Raw genomic sequence first — 19,493 nt, 5'->3', positions numbered from 1 at the left:
TCTAATTCATAATTTTCCACAGGGTCTCCTCTGCATCTGCTTTATATTATTTTCAGTGCACTAATTGGCTATTAATTACTCTTTACTTAAAATACATGAAATGCACATGAACAGAACTGTTCTTGACAGACATTTACACTTAATTTTAGGAGCATCACAAAAATTTTCATACAGAAACCTCAGTGGGTGGAGATGCTTTTAATGTTATTAATTAAAAATTGGAAAAAAAATTGAGCTGTATGGAAGAAAGGATACTAATGATAGATTATAGGAGCTGATGAGCCAAATCATATCTTTCCTCCTACACAAATACATGCTGATGCTGGTATAGAAATCTGTACAAATCTGTACAAGGTCAGCTGTCAGTCAACCCTCTCTCAGCCTATACAACCCTTGTAAAAAAAGTGGGCAAATTGCCATTGCTCCTTTAAGAAACATTCATTTAGGTTTAACTACTAGTTGAGATACATTTACGCAATCTTCCAGGGGGTAACACAAGCTTTCCATTCTACCCGAAGCTTTATCGTGAAGAATTGGCTTTTAATTATGTCATAAACAAAACAGAAGTAAAAGAAAGAGAGTGAAAAATACATATGTAGGGTTTTTCTAGCCATAGAAGATTATGTCAATTTCCCAGCCTCTGTGCAGGATCAACTGCACCACTCATCCTAACAGATATTTGTTCTAAAAGGTCACGGAATCAATACCTTGAGGATTTTAAAGAAAAGGTCAGGCAAGCTAAGGCATTATTTTATTTCCCTTTTTCTCCTTACATCTAAATATTCACTGTTCTTAATATTTCTATAAAGAATTATTTTCCTCCTAAGATAATGCCTTACAGGAGACAAATCTTTTTTTTATTTTTCCTGAGTTTAGTAAAATGTGATTCCTCGTTGTCCAGTAGATTTTATTGTTTGATTGTATGTTAGGACTTCAAATGCTTCTTGATTACTCTACAATTTTTTGCTGGAGAGGGCAAGTTTGAAGATGTTTGATAGACTGAATCACTGTATTTTTTTTCTTGTTCTGTGAATGGCCTTAAAAATGTTGTCTTTGTCTGGACTGCATCTCTCACTTTTAAGATGGGTCCTTCATTTATTGCTCAGACGGATGTGACAAACATGAATACTGCATTTCATTTCCTTTAAGGGACATTTAGTGTTAGAATCTTACTGACTATATTTGTATTAACTCATTTCTAAGTCAGAACCTCCTGCCGAATGTCCGCTACTACACTATGTTGACAGCACTGCTGTCTCTGTGGCTTTTCCTAAAGCAATTCTACCACTAGGTTCATTCCACAACAAAGCTGTCTCTACAACCTCATAGACAGAGAAAGGAAACCACATTCATGACACTAATCCAATCCAGGATACACACTGAGATTCTGAAGGACATACATTTATAAAGGCTACACTTCTGTGAGCAGAGAAGTAGGGAGATCAGTTTGTAGGCACAAAGCACATTTTTCACATCATTCAGTTCTGAAGTCATTCATGAAATTCCCATGAGTACTCTTCCTACTTCCATGGAAAATGTATGTAACACCACCATATCCACTTAGTTGCTACAAACCCATCATCCGTAGAAGGGTGAAAAAAAAATCGTAAAATGCTCATGTCCTACTTTGTCAATGTGATCATTATTATTAAACACATTTTCTCTGACAGATGTGATGGCAGGCCCACTGCCTTGCCTGTTGAAAGCTGAATAAGCAACAGAACTGAAAGGTATCAATTGGGGAAGTTATAAACACAAATAATTTACTTTGGAAATTACGTGATGCTACTGTAAACAAAAGAAGTTATTTTGCAGCAAGCAAACAATGAATTTACAGAGCAATACATACTGAAAACTACATTACCCTCATAAATGCTGGATGACTTTTGCAGGCAATTTTTTTTCTGTTAATCTTTATACTTCCAAAGGTTGTGTCAGACGTTCCATTGGCAGAAAAATAAAATCTTGCTTGTGTATCCACTTTTCTCTTCACATCAACACTCAGATTATAAAACATTTCTGCAAAATAAAAAAAAAAGAACATAAAAGTTATAAAAACTTTAAGTATAATGATTTTCATGAATTTACAAGACAAGTCATTTTTTACTCACTCCCTTAAATATGTTTTGTAATATCTATCTTAAAATGCTCCAGTTAAACATTATAAATTGGTAAGTCTTAAGTTAAAATGCAGTTTACCAGTACACATTCTATGGAATGTTTTTCTAAAGGATAACATGGATTCTCATATAGAAGATTTAAGTAATTTGACTTCATATACCATGAGGGAGACCAACATTTCATGTGGTCTGATAGTGATAGGACAAGGCTCTAAATCAAAAGAAGGGGTATTCAGGTTAGATGTTAGGGGAAAATTCCTTACACAGAGGGTGGTGATGCACTGGCACAGCTCTCAGAGAGCTATGGATGCCCCATCCCTGGAGGGGCTCAGGGCCACGTTGGATGGGGTCCTTGGCAGCCTGAGCTGGTGGGTGGCAGCCCTGCCCATGGCATAGGGTAGGAACTAGGTTTATCATTAAGGTTCCTTCCAACACGAGTTATTCTATGACTGCATCCTAGAACAGTCTCATATGATTTGGTCTTCATCTGAGAGGACTGATCATGCTGAATAATCTATTCGATTCTACATTAAGAGATTAATCCATCATTCTATTTGCGAAGCAAAAGCCCAGACATATATTTGCATGTAGTAAATACACATAAACTTGACAGGCACTCCTGCTGGGCCCTGTGCAAAATAGAATACAGTCTTTGGGGGAAATAAGAAAAAATAAGGTATTCACAGAATACTCTATTTTTTGTAAATCTTTGTGGCATACCATTTCATTCCAAAGCATTAAAATGATGTATCTATTTATTACAATGCTACAAAAGGGACCACCTGCGACAACATCACTACAGTGCAGTTCAAAGCTACAAGTGTGAATTTAATCACGCTACTTGTATATAAGCTAGTTCAAGTACTGGAAACAGTGTATCTATGATATCATTTTCAGTACTGCTGCAAAATCTCTGTGAAAATATTGTGAAATGGTTACATGCAACCCCAGAGGAAAGGTTTAGTGTTGCCACAAACTAGTGAGGTAGTTAACAATTAGTTAACAGTTATCACTAAATTCTTAAGCTACACAGTAGATGCAATAGAGGACTAAGAGTTCCACCTTCATCCTCACCACGATGCCTACTCACCTTTTGACATCACTACCTGTTGCATGACACGTAGCTCAAATTGTCCTAGTGTGGATGTGCCATTATTCAAAAATTAAAAAAAAAATAAGGCTGGACACTGTAGGAGCCTAAAAAGGTATCCAGTCTGTACAATTTTTCATTTCATCGTGAACTCAGATCAGTGAACACCATTACTCATTGAATACCAATAGCATTATTTTGCAATTGTGCATATTTCAAATGAATCCATAAATAGGAAATAGCTTACCAACATAACCAGGTACCTCTCGTCCTGTGTAGGTAAAACATATCTCCAGATTCATACAGGTGGCAGGCTGGTCATTTTCCATGCAGTTTAAATTAGTTCGATTTACTGACTCAAGGTGCTTTAAAGAAGCTTCAACAATTATCACTGGTTTTGTTCTAAGAATATAGAAAAGCCAGCATTCACTAAATGCTTCAGAAGTAACTTACACAGTCTCTACAGAATCCAGCAGAATCTCTAACAGCATATTTTTCTATTTTAATATTAAGTCCATGTTAAAAAATCTAAGTAATTGCATGCAAATTCTTTGTCGCCTTAAGAAATTTCTTAGGAGTTATTCCTCTCATTAAAGGATTTAGTGAAATGTTTCAGGTTTATAACAGTCTGAAGCCACAAATGACCAATGTTGAAGACACCAAGAAGAACATTATGAGGTTACAGTCTGCTAGTAATTTTTCTTTTTAAATTGCATTTTGCAAAGTACAGCTCTACTGTACAGTCTTTAAAAGCATGGAAATGTAGTAACCTCACCTCAACACCACAGCAGAATCAGACAGAAATGCTCCAACTGCTAGGTCTGTATGAAAAAAAATAGATCAATAAGCTTAAACCATCAACAGGAATTACTTCTCAGGTACAAATATTCTATAGGATATTCATATTTTGGCAACATTTAAAAATGACTTGCCATTTATTTGTTAGAAGGCATACATATGGCTTGCTTCTCTGTACAGAAGATGACTGCTCAGATACCTGTCCCCTTGCCATTTGCTGGACTTGCAGATATTTGTAACAGGATGATCTGATTTCTATCCCAAGTTTAAGCATCTGACATAGAAATACAATTCAGCTAACAGGAGTTATATGCCTTCTTTTAAACCCAAATATTTGATTTTGCTATGCTAAGCACACACACATGTATAAATAAAACAATTTTATTATATTACTACATATGTACTATGTCTAAAATTAGAGATTGGTAGAGATAGAAAATATATATTTATTCCAATTCAGTAGAGAACTACTAATGTAATAAAGAAAAACTTACACAGCACATATATGTTTATATATATATCCCTCTCAAAGGAGATAGAAAAAGTAAATGTTAGATGAACCTAAATAATACTGGGGTCTGAGGATGTGACTTCCTAATCAATAACAAGCAGGTAAGCTGAGAGCTGATGACATGTGCACCACCTCTTAACCCAGCATTACAAATTCAAGCTGGATGATGTCCCTGTTTACTTAAGCAGAGCCTACAAAATGCAGTTCATGTTAACTTTATGCTTTAACATAATTATGATTTGACATAATGTCTATCTATCTGTACATTGGAAGAGTATTGTAACAACATGCATAAAGCAAGGAGTTTTTACACAAAATTAGCACTTCTGTGTCCACAACAGTCTTAACCCAAAGTCATGGGACCTGAGTCAGGTTAATGTAACTATTCACTCAGTCTGAGGGTTGCTGAGCTCACTGACTCCTAGCAACGTCCAGACTACATGAAGACCAAAGAGATTTTCAGGTTAGCACTTTAGACTGGCCAACAAATGTGCTTTTAGTACCCAAACTAGCTCACTGCAACATTAGCAAATGAAATTATCACAGTAAAAAGTAAAAAATTGTGTTTCTTTTCCTCTTGGGTACTGTGATCTTGCTATTACATCTTTCTTTTACATCTTCAATAACAGATGACCATAAAAAAGTAACAAAAAACACAAAACAAAAACAGCTTGTCTTCAGCTTTACTTATTCAAAAATGCAAGATGTGATGTATCATCTTAATAACAGATTTTCTTCTGTTAAGAGTAACAAGTAGAAGGGAAGTTGTTACTTATGGATTTGTACTGTTTTAGAAATGAAAAATGATGACAATTGTTTAATTTACCTTGATAACCATTGTTATCTGCATCAATACCACTTGCTATGGACTGTCCAAACATGCTTAAAGAATTACTGACTTGCTGTCCTTGTATTCTCTAAGGAGGAAAAAGAAGAGAAAATTACCCTTGGAAAGTAACTTTTTGAGCTACAGTATCCAATGAAAGTAGGTAGCACAACTGCCCTACTGCTGAAGGCAGTCACACATCTACCTGTGGAAGCATACCTCTGAGAGTAATATACTTCCACTTCTGTAAATGCTATATCCCACAAATCTGAGGCCCCTAAAACATGTTTATTTTTTTGTGAAGTTTACATTATTACTAGAAATCACAGTCTGTATAAAAACTTCTGGAGTCTTATAAAGCACAGACTGTTAAATTAAGAAAATCCTCTTGAATCTAAAACTTGGTTGTTTTTTTTTCTTTCCAGAATTGATTGATTTTTCTCTGAAAAAGCATACCTGTGAAAATGATGGAGTTATTCCATCTTCCCTGCCATTATATATATAAATAGCTCCTTTTAGATCATCTTCTTGTGGAGCCCCAATTGCTACATCTGTGGAAAAAACATTTTAACAATAAGCAGTTGACTAAGAAACACAGTTAAAGAAATCCAAATCACAATGCACACCATATCAGAACACACTTATTTAAATGAATTAAAAAGCAAATGCTAAAGATGAAAGGAATTAGAAACAATATAGACAAGCTCAGTAACGTGAATCTACCTAAGTACTATCTTTCTGGAAAATAAAGTATTAACACCACTAATTCTGTACAATACAAAGTCTGTTCCTACCAATTCTGAATTTGACCCTTAAGAGGTTATCATGTAGAGTAGCTAAAATGTGGTCTTGAAAAACAATTGCATGTGTTCTTGAAAGTATTACGATTTTCCTGCACTCTGCTATTCCCAAATGTACTAAAAGACTGAAGCACAAGTAGTAGTCTTATTACATTAAATAAAACCAACAATGTACTTTCCTGTGAAATGTTTTTAACAGGTGATAAGACGAATGAATGGGCATTTCCTATGGAAATGAAGGTAGTCTGTTGTCTGTACAAAGGAGTATATTTTATGAATACTTGATTCAATCCTTGTGCACTGTGTCCACATAAAAATATACAAACAAACCAACCAACCCTTAACAACCCCTACCAAAACATCAACAAGAAGCTCCAGGGTTTAACTAGCCAGAGGACATTCACCAAAGAACAGGGGAGGAATTAATTTCAGCATCTTAAAATTCACCCAGACAAACCAATAATGGTGAAATTTCATTCACAAAGAACTATATGCAAATCAGAAATAATGTATGGACCACAAAACCAAAATCACAAGAAAAGCAAAAATCTGATGACTGAGTTTAGCTGAACAGCTCTCTGGATTGAATCCACATTGACTGAATCCATACTTGGCTGACGAAAATACACGAAATACATCTCTCCACTGGTGAGATGAAAATAGGACAGCCAAGTTGTGCTGTCTAATTAAAGCTAAACATATGTTCTTGCGGGGGTGGGGGGGTCAGATTCTACACCAACATGCATGCCATTATCTTCACAGGGCTGATACAAAAAGCTTACATCACTGAAGTTGGCTCTGCTGTGCTTTTCTGTTACTTACTATTGACAAATGGTTTCTAGCACCCAATTCCTCTTTATATTTTGCTTCCAGCTGTTTTTCTTACAAGAAATTTATTTTCCTATTGTCACTCTCAATATTGTCTCCACTTACTCTTCTCAATGTTTAGCTTTCTTCAAAAGCTAATCCACTTGCTTCAAGTCCCCCTGCAGTTTTATGACACCCATTTTACATTATGTTAGATGCCATATATCTGCTTTATAATACTGCTATTAAATTGATTTTACTTCTGTTCCCCAGCTCTATGCTTGACTATTGTTTTCCTTTGCAGTTTGCAAATATTCTGGGGCAAAACTTGAATGTTCTGTGTAAATTTGTGAAGATAATGCAGAACAGGAGAAATGGAATCTAGCAAGAATTATAGGAACAATAGCTAAAGGAGAAGGACTGCTTTAGGGAACAGGATGCCAGGTAAGAAGGGAATTACCATTTCAAGTCTTGCAGGTTACAAGAGAGGAATAAGAACTGGAGACAAAGGGACAAGATCTCAACCTTTCATAACAGTCCAGTTATTATGACAGACTACTGTTCAGTGAGAATTGAAACCGAAGTTTTTGTTTGCTTGTTTTTAAGATTTTCATACCTACCTTCAAAACCATCATTATCAATGTCTCCTAGATTGGCTATGGACTCCCCAAATCTGGCTGCATATGAGTCACTCCCACTGAGCTCTATGTTCAGTTCTACCATCTTTGCCTCCTGAAGGAAAATGGTATCAGTAGCACATTAACAGAGGTTCTTCCAGGGGAGACTGCTCAAAATACTAAAACTGATTGGAATGTCAGTATGAAATCCTACCCAACTCCTTGCTGCAGAAGCAGCATTATCAAAGATATCTAACAGTATTTATCATGAGAATGAGAAGAAATAAGAAAGCTGTTATTTAAAAGTGAGAACAGAAAGTTCCCATAGCAAACACCTGTAAACAGCAGCAGGCTTATATCAGCATGCAGGGGCTCACTGCTCTGAGAAAATAGCGTGCATTAAAGTCTACATAGCTAGCCTCTGTGGGTATGTTACAGCACCCTGCTGAGATCATCACCATGCTTCTAAAGTTGCTTTTCTATATCCTGTATGATACAGGAGAAGAAATCTCTTCTTTTAGCTTGTTATATGAGAAAACTATGGTACTATTTTTAAGAAAAAATACTTACAGAACCCGAATTGATATAGACATAAACTCTTCCTTCTTCTCTGATGGTACTTTCCATTGGAGCACCAACTAGCAAGTCTGAGAGGCCATCTGAATTCAGGTCCACAGCACAGACTGCAGCCCCAAAGTAAGAACCAAGCTGTGTGAACAAGAAATCCTGTTACTTTACACTTTGGGGAAGACAGGGTAGAAGTTCTAAGGTGCAGAAAAGTAGTATGAAAGACTTACTTTTTTACCTCTTAGTTCAAACAGAATATTTATTTGCTTGTCAATGCTAAAAATATATGCCTAAAATGAGAAGAAAACAAAAGTGAAGCTCAGTAAATAGAAATATGAAATACTATCTTTGTGTTATCTTTGCAGAATGTGCTAGAGAATCATCTAGGCAACACAAAGCATCACAAGGCACTGCTTCTTGCTATTTCCTATTGGTATCTTTAACCCAGCACTATTACTGCAGTTCACAGCAGTATTACCTTGACTATCTTTCCTCCTTCCCTCTTTGACTTTTCTCCCTAGGAGAAGTCACATTACCTGACACTTGTCTTTATTCTGTTAAGCTAATCTGGAAAATAAGTGGAGGAATAGTGGTGTTGATCAAATCAACAATATAAGCAATCTCTTACTTTACCAGTCTGCTCCTGCTGGGGAGCCCCTCCTACTACTTCTGTGCTAGATGATGTCAGAAAATGTCCAGCTCCAACAGAGTACCCTGCAAAACAGCAATGCGCTGTTAAATACTATACAAACTAAAATATGGGAGCATGATGTATAAAAGCTGTCAACACTACAAATTACTGTTAAGTCTGACATTCAGACCTCATGCAAGTTAACAGTAAAAACAGAGAGAAAAATTGTATAAGGTAAGCAAAAGGTCAATATGAACAGTAAGATTCACAAGTAGAAATGAGTGTCAGAAACACATTTCTTCCCAGAATTTCAATTATCTGCCACACTTTAAAAGCCTGTAAAATAAATGGCTAACATATCCTGTTGATGTGTATTCTACAGCTGCTCAGTGATTCCATAACACAGCACAAACTATCACATGTGCACACAGTGCAACATGGAGGCACTTGATTTGATTGTCACTCTAACTATTATTCTAACTGGACTGCAGACAAATGAAATACGGGGGCACTTATGCCTGTGCACATCTATATGTGTGTGTATGCGTGTTTTTATACACACACACAGAGGTTATTGTGTATATCCATATAGCAATAAATCAGATCAAAAGCTTGATTAAATAATAAGAAAACACTGCATCAGCTTTTGTAATTGAATCCACATAACCAAGTATTCGTCTGTGTGGAGACAGCTCTTGTCAAACAGGACCACATTTTGGTGCAGACATCCAGCCACAGAATTGCGATGCCACAAGCTGTAGCTACACCAGTCACTGTTATTCCTTCCAAAATGCATTACGGCTAATTTGAAACAGGCAAGACAGTTGACATATTTTACTACTCTTTCATTTACTGAATTTCTGTTGATTTTCACAGCTTTCAGAGAAAATGGAAAAATCATCTTGGATCAGATAAGAATGGGCTTTAAATCTTTCATCTGTGAAGACAGCTGTGGGAATTCATGCTCTTAAAACCAGTGTTTCTTTTCGTTCTTTTCTTAAGGTGAGAGACATGAAAAAGACAATTTATCATTTAAAGGTCAACATCTAGCTCATGCTTATTGAACCAAAACATTGTTTTATAAGACAAACCTTAATTTGCCTTCTCTAAACTTTATATATATTTATATATATATAATAAGTTATTTTGATTTTACTGAAGTGTAAACTTGGATAATTGTAACAAACTTCAGAACAAAAAAAATTATCAAAAGAAACTAACAATCAGAATGCCCATATTTCTACTGTGGCATTACAATGTGTGAAGAGAGGAAAAAATCACATAACTGATTCATTTTCTGATTCATAGGTATTATATTGACTTCAAAGATTAAAAAACTTGCACAAAAATAAAATCTTACAATTAAATAATATTTAACAAAGTTAGAACACACCTTTAGAACTGTCACTCCTGGGATTAACAAAGCAAATACTGAGAAACACAGTGCACTGACTTCAAGATCAGAACTATTTAGCTAAGCCTTTGAATAATATGTTTATAAAGTATTAAATATTTGAAATACCTAGATAACTGCCAAATTTCACTTGGTTATTTGAATCTGTATAAGTATGGATTGTATTTGCAGTTGTATTGTATACAAAAACAGAACCAGTCCAATAAAACGATCCAGGGGCTCCCATTATAATTAAGTCCTAAAAGAAAAATAAAACACAGCTATGTTATTCAGGTTTAAACATTGACAAAAATTAGCAAAGTAGGTCAAACACTTTCAGATCTTCTTTCAACTCAGAGAAATGCCACTGGAGAGGAGTATGGCTCAACAATAAGAGTTTACCACCAGATCACAGACAATATTTTTCAGCTTTTCTCAAAATATGGTTATTACAAACGTGGATCTGGGGACATTTTACTATGAGCATAAAACTGTACAGACCTTTTTTTTTTTTTTTAAAGTAAAATCAGAGTCTTAAAGTGTTGATTGTATAATACAGAATATTACTATGCAAAGCAAGAAGATTAAGCTTACGAGCATTAATGTTACACAAAACAGATTAATATCGAGAGAACAACACTCATACTCTTTTTCCATGAACAGTAATTTTTAATTTTAATTCCAGATCAAAGGTGATTTTGAAAGTAAAAGTATTCTTGGTTAGTTTAAAAGTCATCTTGCCAAGTGTTACATACATTAATTATGTTATGAATTTATATTATATTATATAATATCATATACACACACATATATATGAGATGTTTAGAATCTTCAGTACAAACCCCAATGTAAAAACTGGACATTCCAGCCTGGCATGACCCATGATTTTCTCCAAACTTTCGCACATGGTCTGCATATAGAAAGAAACATTAAAAAGGATGAGAAGTATGCAGTTTCAGAATTCATTACCAGGTCTTCAAGAGAATCTGAGACTAGCATAAAACAAAACAATACAATGAATCATCAGTCTTCAGTCATAATAAAACTAAAAATAGTGGATTCTTTGGTATAATCTTTAGCATCCACACAACGATGTAACAAACTCAAAGCACTAAGTATCTCTTGATCACAACTGCCCTTGAAATCTTGTGACTTTAAAGGCTCTAGCTTTCTCTTTAAATTATTCCATGACAGTGAAATAGTATGATCTGAGCAACACTAATGGACAAAACTCTTATTTTCTACTCTGTGTATAATCCAGGCAATCTGATTGACAGGCTTATGTGTCTTGATAGAAGTTGCCCCAATGCTCCATGAAGGCTTTGAAGGACTTATTACAGATATCTTAGAAACAATGGTACCTATTACCCTTAGTGGTAATTTCACACCCAAATCTCTCAGCCCTGTTTTCCTGCTTCTCCTTGCTAACTGCCTCCCTATCAGGATCCCTTCATCCCATCCCTAGATTTGTTCACCTAAAAGGCACAGAAAAGTATGACTTCCCCAAGGCTCAGTGGGATCTCTGAGGGCACTACACCGTTGAGCGGAAAGGGGGCAGATTATAAGCTCTATCTCACACTGGCAAGGGACAGGGTCACAAGACTGCCCTCCTGGATGAAAAGGAAGGCAGGATGGTCTTTGCAAGTTTCAAGTCTCCATTCTTATTCTGTCCCTGCAGTCCACTGAAGAAGGACTACTCAACATCCTGAACAGTGGCCTTGGCTGGAGGCAGCTTAGGAACAGAGATGCACAGCAGCCAGACAGCGGTCATGCTGGGAAACCAGAGGCTAAGGAAAAGATGACATCAATCAGGTGCTACTGCTGATTCCCTGGACAGTACTGCTGAGCAGAACAAGCAACTGACAGAGCATTTGAACTAAGGAGGTCCTCCACTGGCCTATTTTTGGGGTGAAGCTATCCAGCCCAAGCAGCATTTGTTTTGTATTTTGAATGCAGTTTTTCTTAGAGGTGACAAACATCCTGATTGTGAAGTCGCATTATAGGTTGGATACATAACATCAGCACTCTGCCTTCAAGCCTTCGGCTGAAGAAATCCTGCCCAGAGCAGCACAGGCTTTTCATAGCTTTGTGCCTCTGAATTTTACATCTTAACCTTCCCTAGAAAGGACCTAGGCATTCTGCTTACCTACGTAGCATGGGCATATTCTTCTACTCAGCTCAGTTCGAAAATCAGAAGAGACAGCAAAACAAATCCCATATGGGAGTTTGTGTTCATTTTTTATGTAGAAGATATTTTTCCACCTATGTCCACAAGCCTATGGATAAAAAAAAACACATAGCATTTGATGCAGAACCACAGGAATTGTAAAGGCACTTTGACAGACTTGCAGCCGCAACAGCGAATACATACGACAAAAGATCCGTTTTCTCTGGGCTGCCTTGATAAGCTGACACCCAGCCACTGATGATCTCGTTCTTCCAAACAAGTCTTCCCACAGCGCTCCCCACTAGGATTGCCTAGGACACAAAAACCAGTGTTGAGCAGGAGGACAAGCTGAAGGGCCACATGGTGTCAAACAGAACCCTATGGGGCAACTTCAGTAGCTGACAGTTGTCTCCATCTTGCAAATGCCACATACATGTTTCATATTCACAAACCAAAGCAGGAGTGTACACAGCCAAGAGCTTGACAGTGACAACTGATTTCTCCATAACTACAGAAACTTTGGTAGAAAGTGATGTTATACTCAGTCTGATGAAGATTTTAATTTTTTGAAGTAACATCTCTTCTATGGCTTACATAATATCACCATGAAACAATCCTTAAGTAGTAAGTTCATTTTACTAACCTACCTGAGCCAAAAGATTTAATTGATACTCAAAAAATGAAAGTGAAGCCAGCATGAGAAATCAAGGAAATCTAGCATAGAAGTCTTCCTTTTTTTCCCTTCCCCACATTTTGAATTTAAACATCTATGAGTGAGTTTATAGAGTAATTCTGGATTCTCTATCCAGGAATGTAGTCTTCGGGAGCCTGAAACTTCATTGCAAGGATTTCTTCAGCATCTTTCTTATCTTTGTATCAGTTGGTAGCAGATCTTAAAATTATTTCCACTGCAAACAGCTCTCATGTAGAAGCTATACAAATGTAGTTCCATGGAGGATGCGAATACCCTGTGTCCACATGTACTGCATACTTCTTGCCTTGTTGCATTTATTTAGCAGTACGTTTTGGGGACTTTGTTAAGGAGAGTTAATTTTTAAAAACCTTAGAGAATGCAGTGAAATTTCTTCAAACTCCCCCAAGGACAAAGGGATGAAAGGATTGAGTGTAGCCCTGCTGAAAAAGACCTGGGGCTCCTGGTGAATGGAAAGATGGACAGAAAGCAGCTCAGAAAGCCATTCCCCAGATGCAGTGCTGTAAAGATGAGCCATGACTGCTGAAGCCCAAGCACTGTGTTACCTAGGAGTGTGCACCAGTACTGAAGACATCCCATCCCTCACTCCTGTGTGGGCACCAGGGCTGAGGTCTACCCCTGTTCACTGCATTTGAGTGGACACACAGTCCTAACCCATTGAATTTGTTGAAATGCTCCTGTAGAGCATTAAGTATGGAAACAGAAAGGGGTGCATCTAGTTCATTCAGTAGCCAGAAGATGCATGAATGACTGTGGACTTCGTTATATACTGCTATCTACCACTGTTTTAAATGATTGGGTACCTAGGATGTCAGATATCTACATCAGTAAGTCAAGCAAGACCAGATAACAGTAACATCCAAAACAGGAGAAAGCTCTGATCAGTACCTCACTCTTGTACATATGTCAGAGGTCTGTAAGAAGAAAAAGCTCCATCATTCGCTGCTGCTCATTGGGTTGCATTTCCTTTTTTCCTGGGCTCCACCATGAGTTCTCGATTCAGATTTCCTTTGACCCTCTGCTGACTGCTGCCTTATGTCTCCTCTCTTTCTCTGACTAGCAAACATTCAAACACCTTGAAAATGATAGGCCTTTGTGGACAAGAGGAGGGTAAATTTGACAGCCTAGACACAATGATGAGCCCCTACTCAGCACAGGACTTTATAAAGTCTTTCTCTAATGATAAAGCTACATTCTGCACAAGCAACAGAGATGCACTGCGTAAGCTCAGGAAGACAGGGCAGCTTGACTGCCTCAGGGAAAAGGGGCACGCGTTGTCATAAAGTCACTGAGAGATAAGTAATCGCCTCGCCTGTGTACATTACACAGCTGGAAGATACACTTCTGCTATAATCCCTGCTGCACACATCCACAGAAACAGCATAATTGCACATAAACAAGGTCAGAACTCAAAAAGCCATTTCTAGTTCTGGCCTCAAGGACTCTAATACAGATGTTTGCAATGTCATCTGAGAAACCAGTTTTGTATAACTTGCTCTAGTGCTCTCCACGCCCAACAGCCTCTCCCAACCCTTTCTATCCTTCCAGAACTCCTCTAATACTGATTAAAACAAGAGTCTACCGCAAGGATGAGCCTCCTGATGCTAACCTCCTATATGTCAGGGCCTCAGACTCCTTTCATTTGCCCAAGGCAATCTTCTCTCTTTTCAGAGATTGGATAGGTCTTATCCCTCTAATGCTCCTCAAAGCACTTCCACCTGGAAGATGTTCATTGACAGCTGTTTCTGTGATTATGTAACAGACCTAGGCATATACAGTCCTGCCTTCCTTGGAATACATTTTCAAGTAGACCACTGGTAGGGGACAATCAATGCAAGTGAGATCAAAAAGCCAAGCTACCGAAAGGAATATCACTGAGGTCAGAGTTGAACACCCGTCTGCCTTTTGGGGAAAGCTATTAGTTGCTCGCTTTTCCACTGTAATGGTTCAGCTGGGGGAGCTAGAGGGCAATTTCTCTTAATTGCAGCTGGGTCTTAAAGGAAGGGTGGAAGACACTGTGGGCAGAGCTTTTTGATCTGATTAAAAAAAAAAAAACATGCACTGACTTCACAGTATGTATTGCAGTTGAAACTTTTATTTTTAGACTGGATAGCGATTTCTATGAAGTCTCCTGCTTTCTTAGCCAATAAAAAGCTGTCAGTTTCAAATCTGAGAGAGATTTCATTGAAGGCATTCTGCAAGTCCAAGATGTAAGAATTCAAAAGATCTGAAGAGCGAGTCCCTCTACAGTCAACTATTACTGTCTCAAACTAACTCGGATAAGGTCTTGAAATTCAAAAAATGTGCTAGCAGACTGACAGTGCTCTGGTTAATATACTTCACCATTCTATACTGTATTAGTGCCTATGGTTTCAAGCTGCAACTTCATCTAACATAAGTCATCACCTAGCAATACTCCAATTATGAATAAACTAGTGGTCTAGACTGTCTGACACTGATGACACAAGTACTAGAGCTAGAAAAAAAGACTCACAATTTTACTCCTCTGTTCAGCAATCAGAGCAACTTAGAAGTAGCGGTGAGGGGCTGTGAAGACAAAAGATTTTCTAGCAGATTTCATAGCTCCTCTTGGTTTTCACACCAGCCCACATCCCTGCAAAACCCTAAGTAATGTTACAATTCTCTGGATGAGCTGTTTTCGGATGCTGCAATGACTGTCACAAAGGACTGTTCCCAGCAGCTCTTTCTCTACTGTGCAATCAGACAGGGACATGTGACACAGAAAAACACAATAGCAGTTTTATGTGATCAGGGGTTTCTTAAATTGCCCATGAATCCTTTGTTAATTAGTTAAGCAAGTTTCAAGGCTACTTTAGTGAATAATAACAACAATACATGTTAACATTTTTATGTTTAAGTCCTTCTGTTTATTACAGAGTTCTGACATTAAGAAAAACACTTCTGTTGTCTCTTCTACATTTCATAATGAGAATATCATCATCTCAAAGACTCTTCTACTGAAAGAAATGTGAATTCAAGTAATTAAGAGAAAGATAAAAATGTCTGTTTTGTCATCTACCAGTACCAGGAATGTAACATATCCCTTCACATTTTTCAAAAAAAATTACCCTATTCTACAAGCTCAGAACCCAAATTTGTTGCTGGTAAGAAGCAGAAGAACTAGGTCACTGACTGAAAGTTACAGTGTTGATAAAAACCATTATGACCCCAAGATGCTGACAGCCTCAATGAGCTAGACAAGAGATAATTAAGTTCAGCTTTGCAACTGCAAATTCCCTTGCGTATTTCTGTGACTGCTCAGCAGAAAGGCAGAGATTTAATGAAGTTCAGATCCTATCCTACTTCATTTACATCCCATGCACCATAGCACAGTTTGGCTTCTTTACTGACCACACTTCTTGTTTTACTGCAGAACTCTTCCTTTATGATGCATTTAGTAATACTGCAGACAAACCTTGGTATTACAAAGATACTATCTAGCACTAAGGGAAATAAATATTTTGCAAAACTCTTTTCTGGTATCACTGTTTTTAAAAGCACAGGGCAAAACAGTAAACATTGCTGTGTAACTTGTAGTTTCTTAAATCCAAGAACAGAAGCAGCGTTAATCTGAGCTTTTGGTACCATGTAAATGCTTTCAGTCACCTGTTACATCATTTTATTTTGGATCTCCTAAGCTACAAGGAAAAAATCATAAATTTCCTTTGTTAGACATAGCTTTTGTCTCCACCCTGGCTAAAGAAGCGAATGGAGAAATGTTGCAGAGGTATCGTACTTTTCAGAGAAGCTGAAACATTAGCAACCTCCTCCTCACCTACACAGTGAGAGACTAGTGTAGCTTCCAACCTGGGAGTAAAGGCTCAATACCATTTTTGCATACCCTATTTCACCCGCTGGTTGACTTCTTCTTACTTTCCCAAACTGCTCAAACAAGCAACTGGAGAAGAAAGCTACTTCTTTAACATTGGAAGGAAAAACAAAACAAAACAAACAAACAAAAAAACAACCAACAACAACAGAAAAAGCAAACAAAACAAAACAAAGCAGAAAACAACCTACTATTTGGACTAGAATAACTTCAGGTGCTTTTCTTTACGTGAGCAACCACTTGTATACTAGCTATTTGTAACTTAGTTACAAAAGTTATTTTTTCCAACTGAAGAAGTAAAAGTTAGGTCAAAGCGTTTATTCTAAGCATTATTCAGAGTGACACAGAGAAATTGCTGTTTTAACATTTTTGTCTCAGAATCCTGCACCCTTCCTGACAGCACAGTGGGGCACAGCGCACTATCGCTTGCATTGGTTTCAAACGTTTATAAAACTTTCCCGCGCTTCTTATCCCAGCAGAGCAGCAAGTTGGCAGCACTAACGGCTCGGGTGGGCATGGCACAACAGAAAGTTCAGGAAACTTTCTAAGCACAGCATTAGAGACAGAACAAAATGCACTGCGCGCAAAGAGGACATGAACAGAGTCCAAAGCAACTGAGACATAACGCGTGGCAACCTGTTGAGAAGCACTCTCATTTAAACAAGCATCAGAAGTCGGGTACGCGGTCACACCTCCCAAGGATGGGAACTTGGAAGCGGAGAAGAGTTTGGCCAAGAGGTGGGATAATTGTGTCGATCACGCATAACTTTAGTCCACCGAAGCTCAGTTCACGAAGCGGGATGAGCACACGTGCCAGGCGGCTGTGCCGTGCCGCGGGTCGGGGCGGCTACTGTGAGAGCGGCTCTGCAAACGGCCCAGGCCCGCGTTCCGAGCCCTGCACCGGTGACAGCCGCTCTGTCTCCGCTCCTGCTGCGCGAAGCACGAGAAAGCTCCGAACCCTTCCTCCCCCCAAGAACGGCCGAGCCGGGAGCTGAGAGATGCGAGACCAGGATGCAGGAGCGGGCACCTCTCAGCCAAGTTCTGACGCGGACTGCTGTCCCCAGAAGGAGGAAAGCCACCCCTCTTCCCATCAGCGCAAGGCGGCCCCACAGCAGCCCCGTCCCGCAGCTCTCAGCCGCCACCTCGCAGCCCACCGCAGACTCACCGAGCTGGAGCTGCTCGCACCGCCCGCGGGGGTTGCTCCCGATCCGGCAGCGGAAGATGGCACCAGGGCTGAGCACGGAACTGTTGGCGGCCCAGCTGGCCTGCGGGGCACCCGCCACGAGCCTGCGGGCAGAGGGGAAGCGTGAAGCGGCCGCGACGGGGGCTGCGACCCCGCGGCGGTTCCGAGCCGTCCGGGACTTACCAGCGCTCCTCGCCGTGGCCGAGCAGGAGAACTGAATAGCCGAAGAACGTGCCGCTGTCCCCGCGGAAGAGCAGCGGGTGCCGCGTGTCCACGTTGTAGGTCCGCGCCGTCGGCAGACACTGCCACAGCAGCAGCAACAGCAGCAGCGGCGGCGGCGGCGGCAGCAGGGCGGCCCAGGGCACAGCCCGCCCGCAGCTCCGCATGGCTCCGGACGGCAGCAGGCAGACGGGCGCCCTCCTTCCCGCTCCGCTCGGGGAGAGAGGCGGCCCGGCCCCGCCCCGCCCTGCCCCGGGACGGGGCGGCCCGCGCCCCTCACAGCGACCACTGCCGGTGGGCGAGAGCGGGGATGCGGTGCGCGCGGTGCTGGGTGCCCTCAGGAGAGGATGGCTCCGCCGCGCCGCCTCCTCCAGCGCCGCAGTAACCCCGCTGCCGTCTCAGGCGCGAGGTCAGGTTTCTCCCTGCCCCGTCCGCACCCGGGGGTGCCGGAGCGGCACGGCCTGGCGGGGCTCCCCTTGGGGATCTCCGTGTGTCGGACCTCGCATTGTGGAGGGCAACCCCTCAACCCTCACACCTGCCCGGCGGGCGGCGTGGGAGAGCCGTCTGGGTGTGGTGTAGCTGCAGCAGGTGGGGCAGAGCCGGGCCTTTCCCGAAATGCCCGCTGCCCTCGACGTGCCTGAAGAGGGTTGGATACCATCGGATGGATTCTCTGAGCGCATCTCTGCCGAGTTCCAGCAGGGAAACCCCAGCCAAGCTGCAGGGAAACTGTGGTCAGATTTGCATTTTCCTTTCAAAAGCAGATTAATCCCAGAATCTTTTCTGTTAGCCTTCATGCACCTCAGCTGATGTACTGAAGGGGCATTCCTGCCCACCCTTTCATGGCAGGGGATATCTGAGTCCTGAAGCTAGTGTCTGAAAGGCAGAGGACAGTCCTGAGCCCCATCCTACCCATGTTGTATGAGACAGCTTCCAGCTGATGACTTCCTTCTAAAGGGGATGAAATCAGAACAACCCCCATCACTTTATTCACATTTTAAAATGACTTTTTGCATTCCTTTTCAACTAGTTTTGTGCGCTGCTTGCACAGTTATCAGCCAGTCTGCTGGACCGCCCAGGAGTAAAAAAAAGAAAACAACAAACCCAAGTATTGCTCAAGAGATTGGATGCTTATCAGATAGCAAGATATTGAGGTTTCCTTGATCTTAGCAAGAAGCTTTGCTATGTGTGTTTCGATTTAGCTC

At 40.0% G+C, this 19,493-nt stretch overlaps 1 protein-coding gene across 1 annotated transcript in view; it reads right to left on the bottom strand.

The window, feature by feature from the left end:
• ITGA4 (integrin subunit alpha 4) overlaps positions 1–18,971 on the bottom strand; it is a 33,282-nt gene extending 14,311 nt beyond the window's left edge. Inside the window, 18 exon segments of the mRNA XM_065750968.1 lie at positions 1,865–2,019; positions 3,458–3,612; positions 3,986–4,031; positions 5,346–5,436; positions 5,802–5,896; positions 7,573–7,684; positions 8,140–8,277; positions 8,367–8,426; positions 8,765–8,850; positions 10,290–10,419; positions 11,003–11,070; positions 12,307–12,436; positions 12,532–12,638; positions 18,055–18,176; positions 18,256–18,535; positions 18,538–18,591; positions 18,594–18,798; positions 18,801–18,971. Coding sequence (XP_065607040.1) covers positions 1,865–2,019; positions 3,458–3,612; positions 3,986–4,031; positions 5,346–5,436; positions 5,802–5,896; positions 7,573–7,684; positions 8,140–8,277; positions 8,367–8,426; positions 8,765–8,850; positions 10,290–10,419; positions 11,003–11,070; positions 12,307–12,436; positions 12,532–12,638; positions 18,055–18,176; positions 18,256–18,535; positions 18,538–18,591; positions 18,594–18,798; positions 18,801–18,971 — 2,205 coding nt within the window.
• Positions 18,972–19,493: the final 522 nt, after the last annotated feature.

Source organism: Cyrtonyx montezumae, unplaced genomic scaffold (genome assembly GCF_038088225.1).
Source record: "Cyrtonyx montezumae isolate F1298 unplaced genomic scaffold, pur_monq_1.0 scaffold_7, whole genome shotgun sequence".
Lineage (NCBI taxonomy): Eukaryota > Metazoa > Chordata > Aves > Galliformes > Odontophoridae > Cyrtonyx > Cyrtonyx montezumae.
This window is presented reverse-complemented; position numbering and strand designations above follow the sequence as displayed.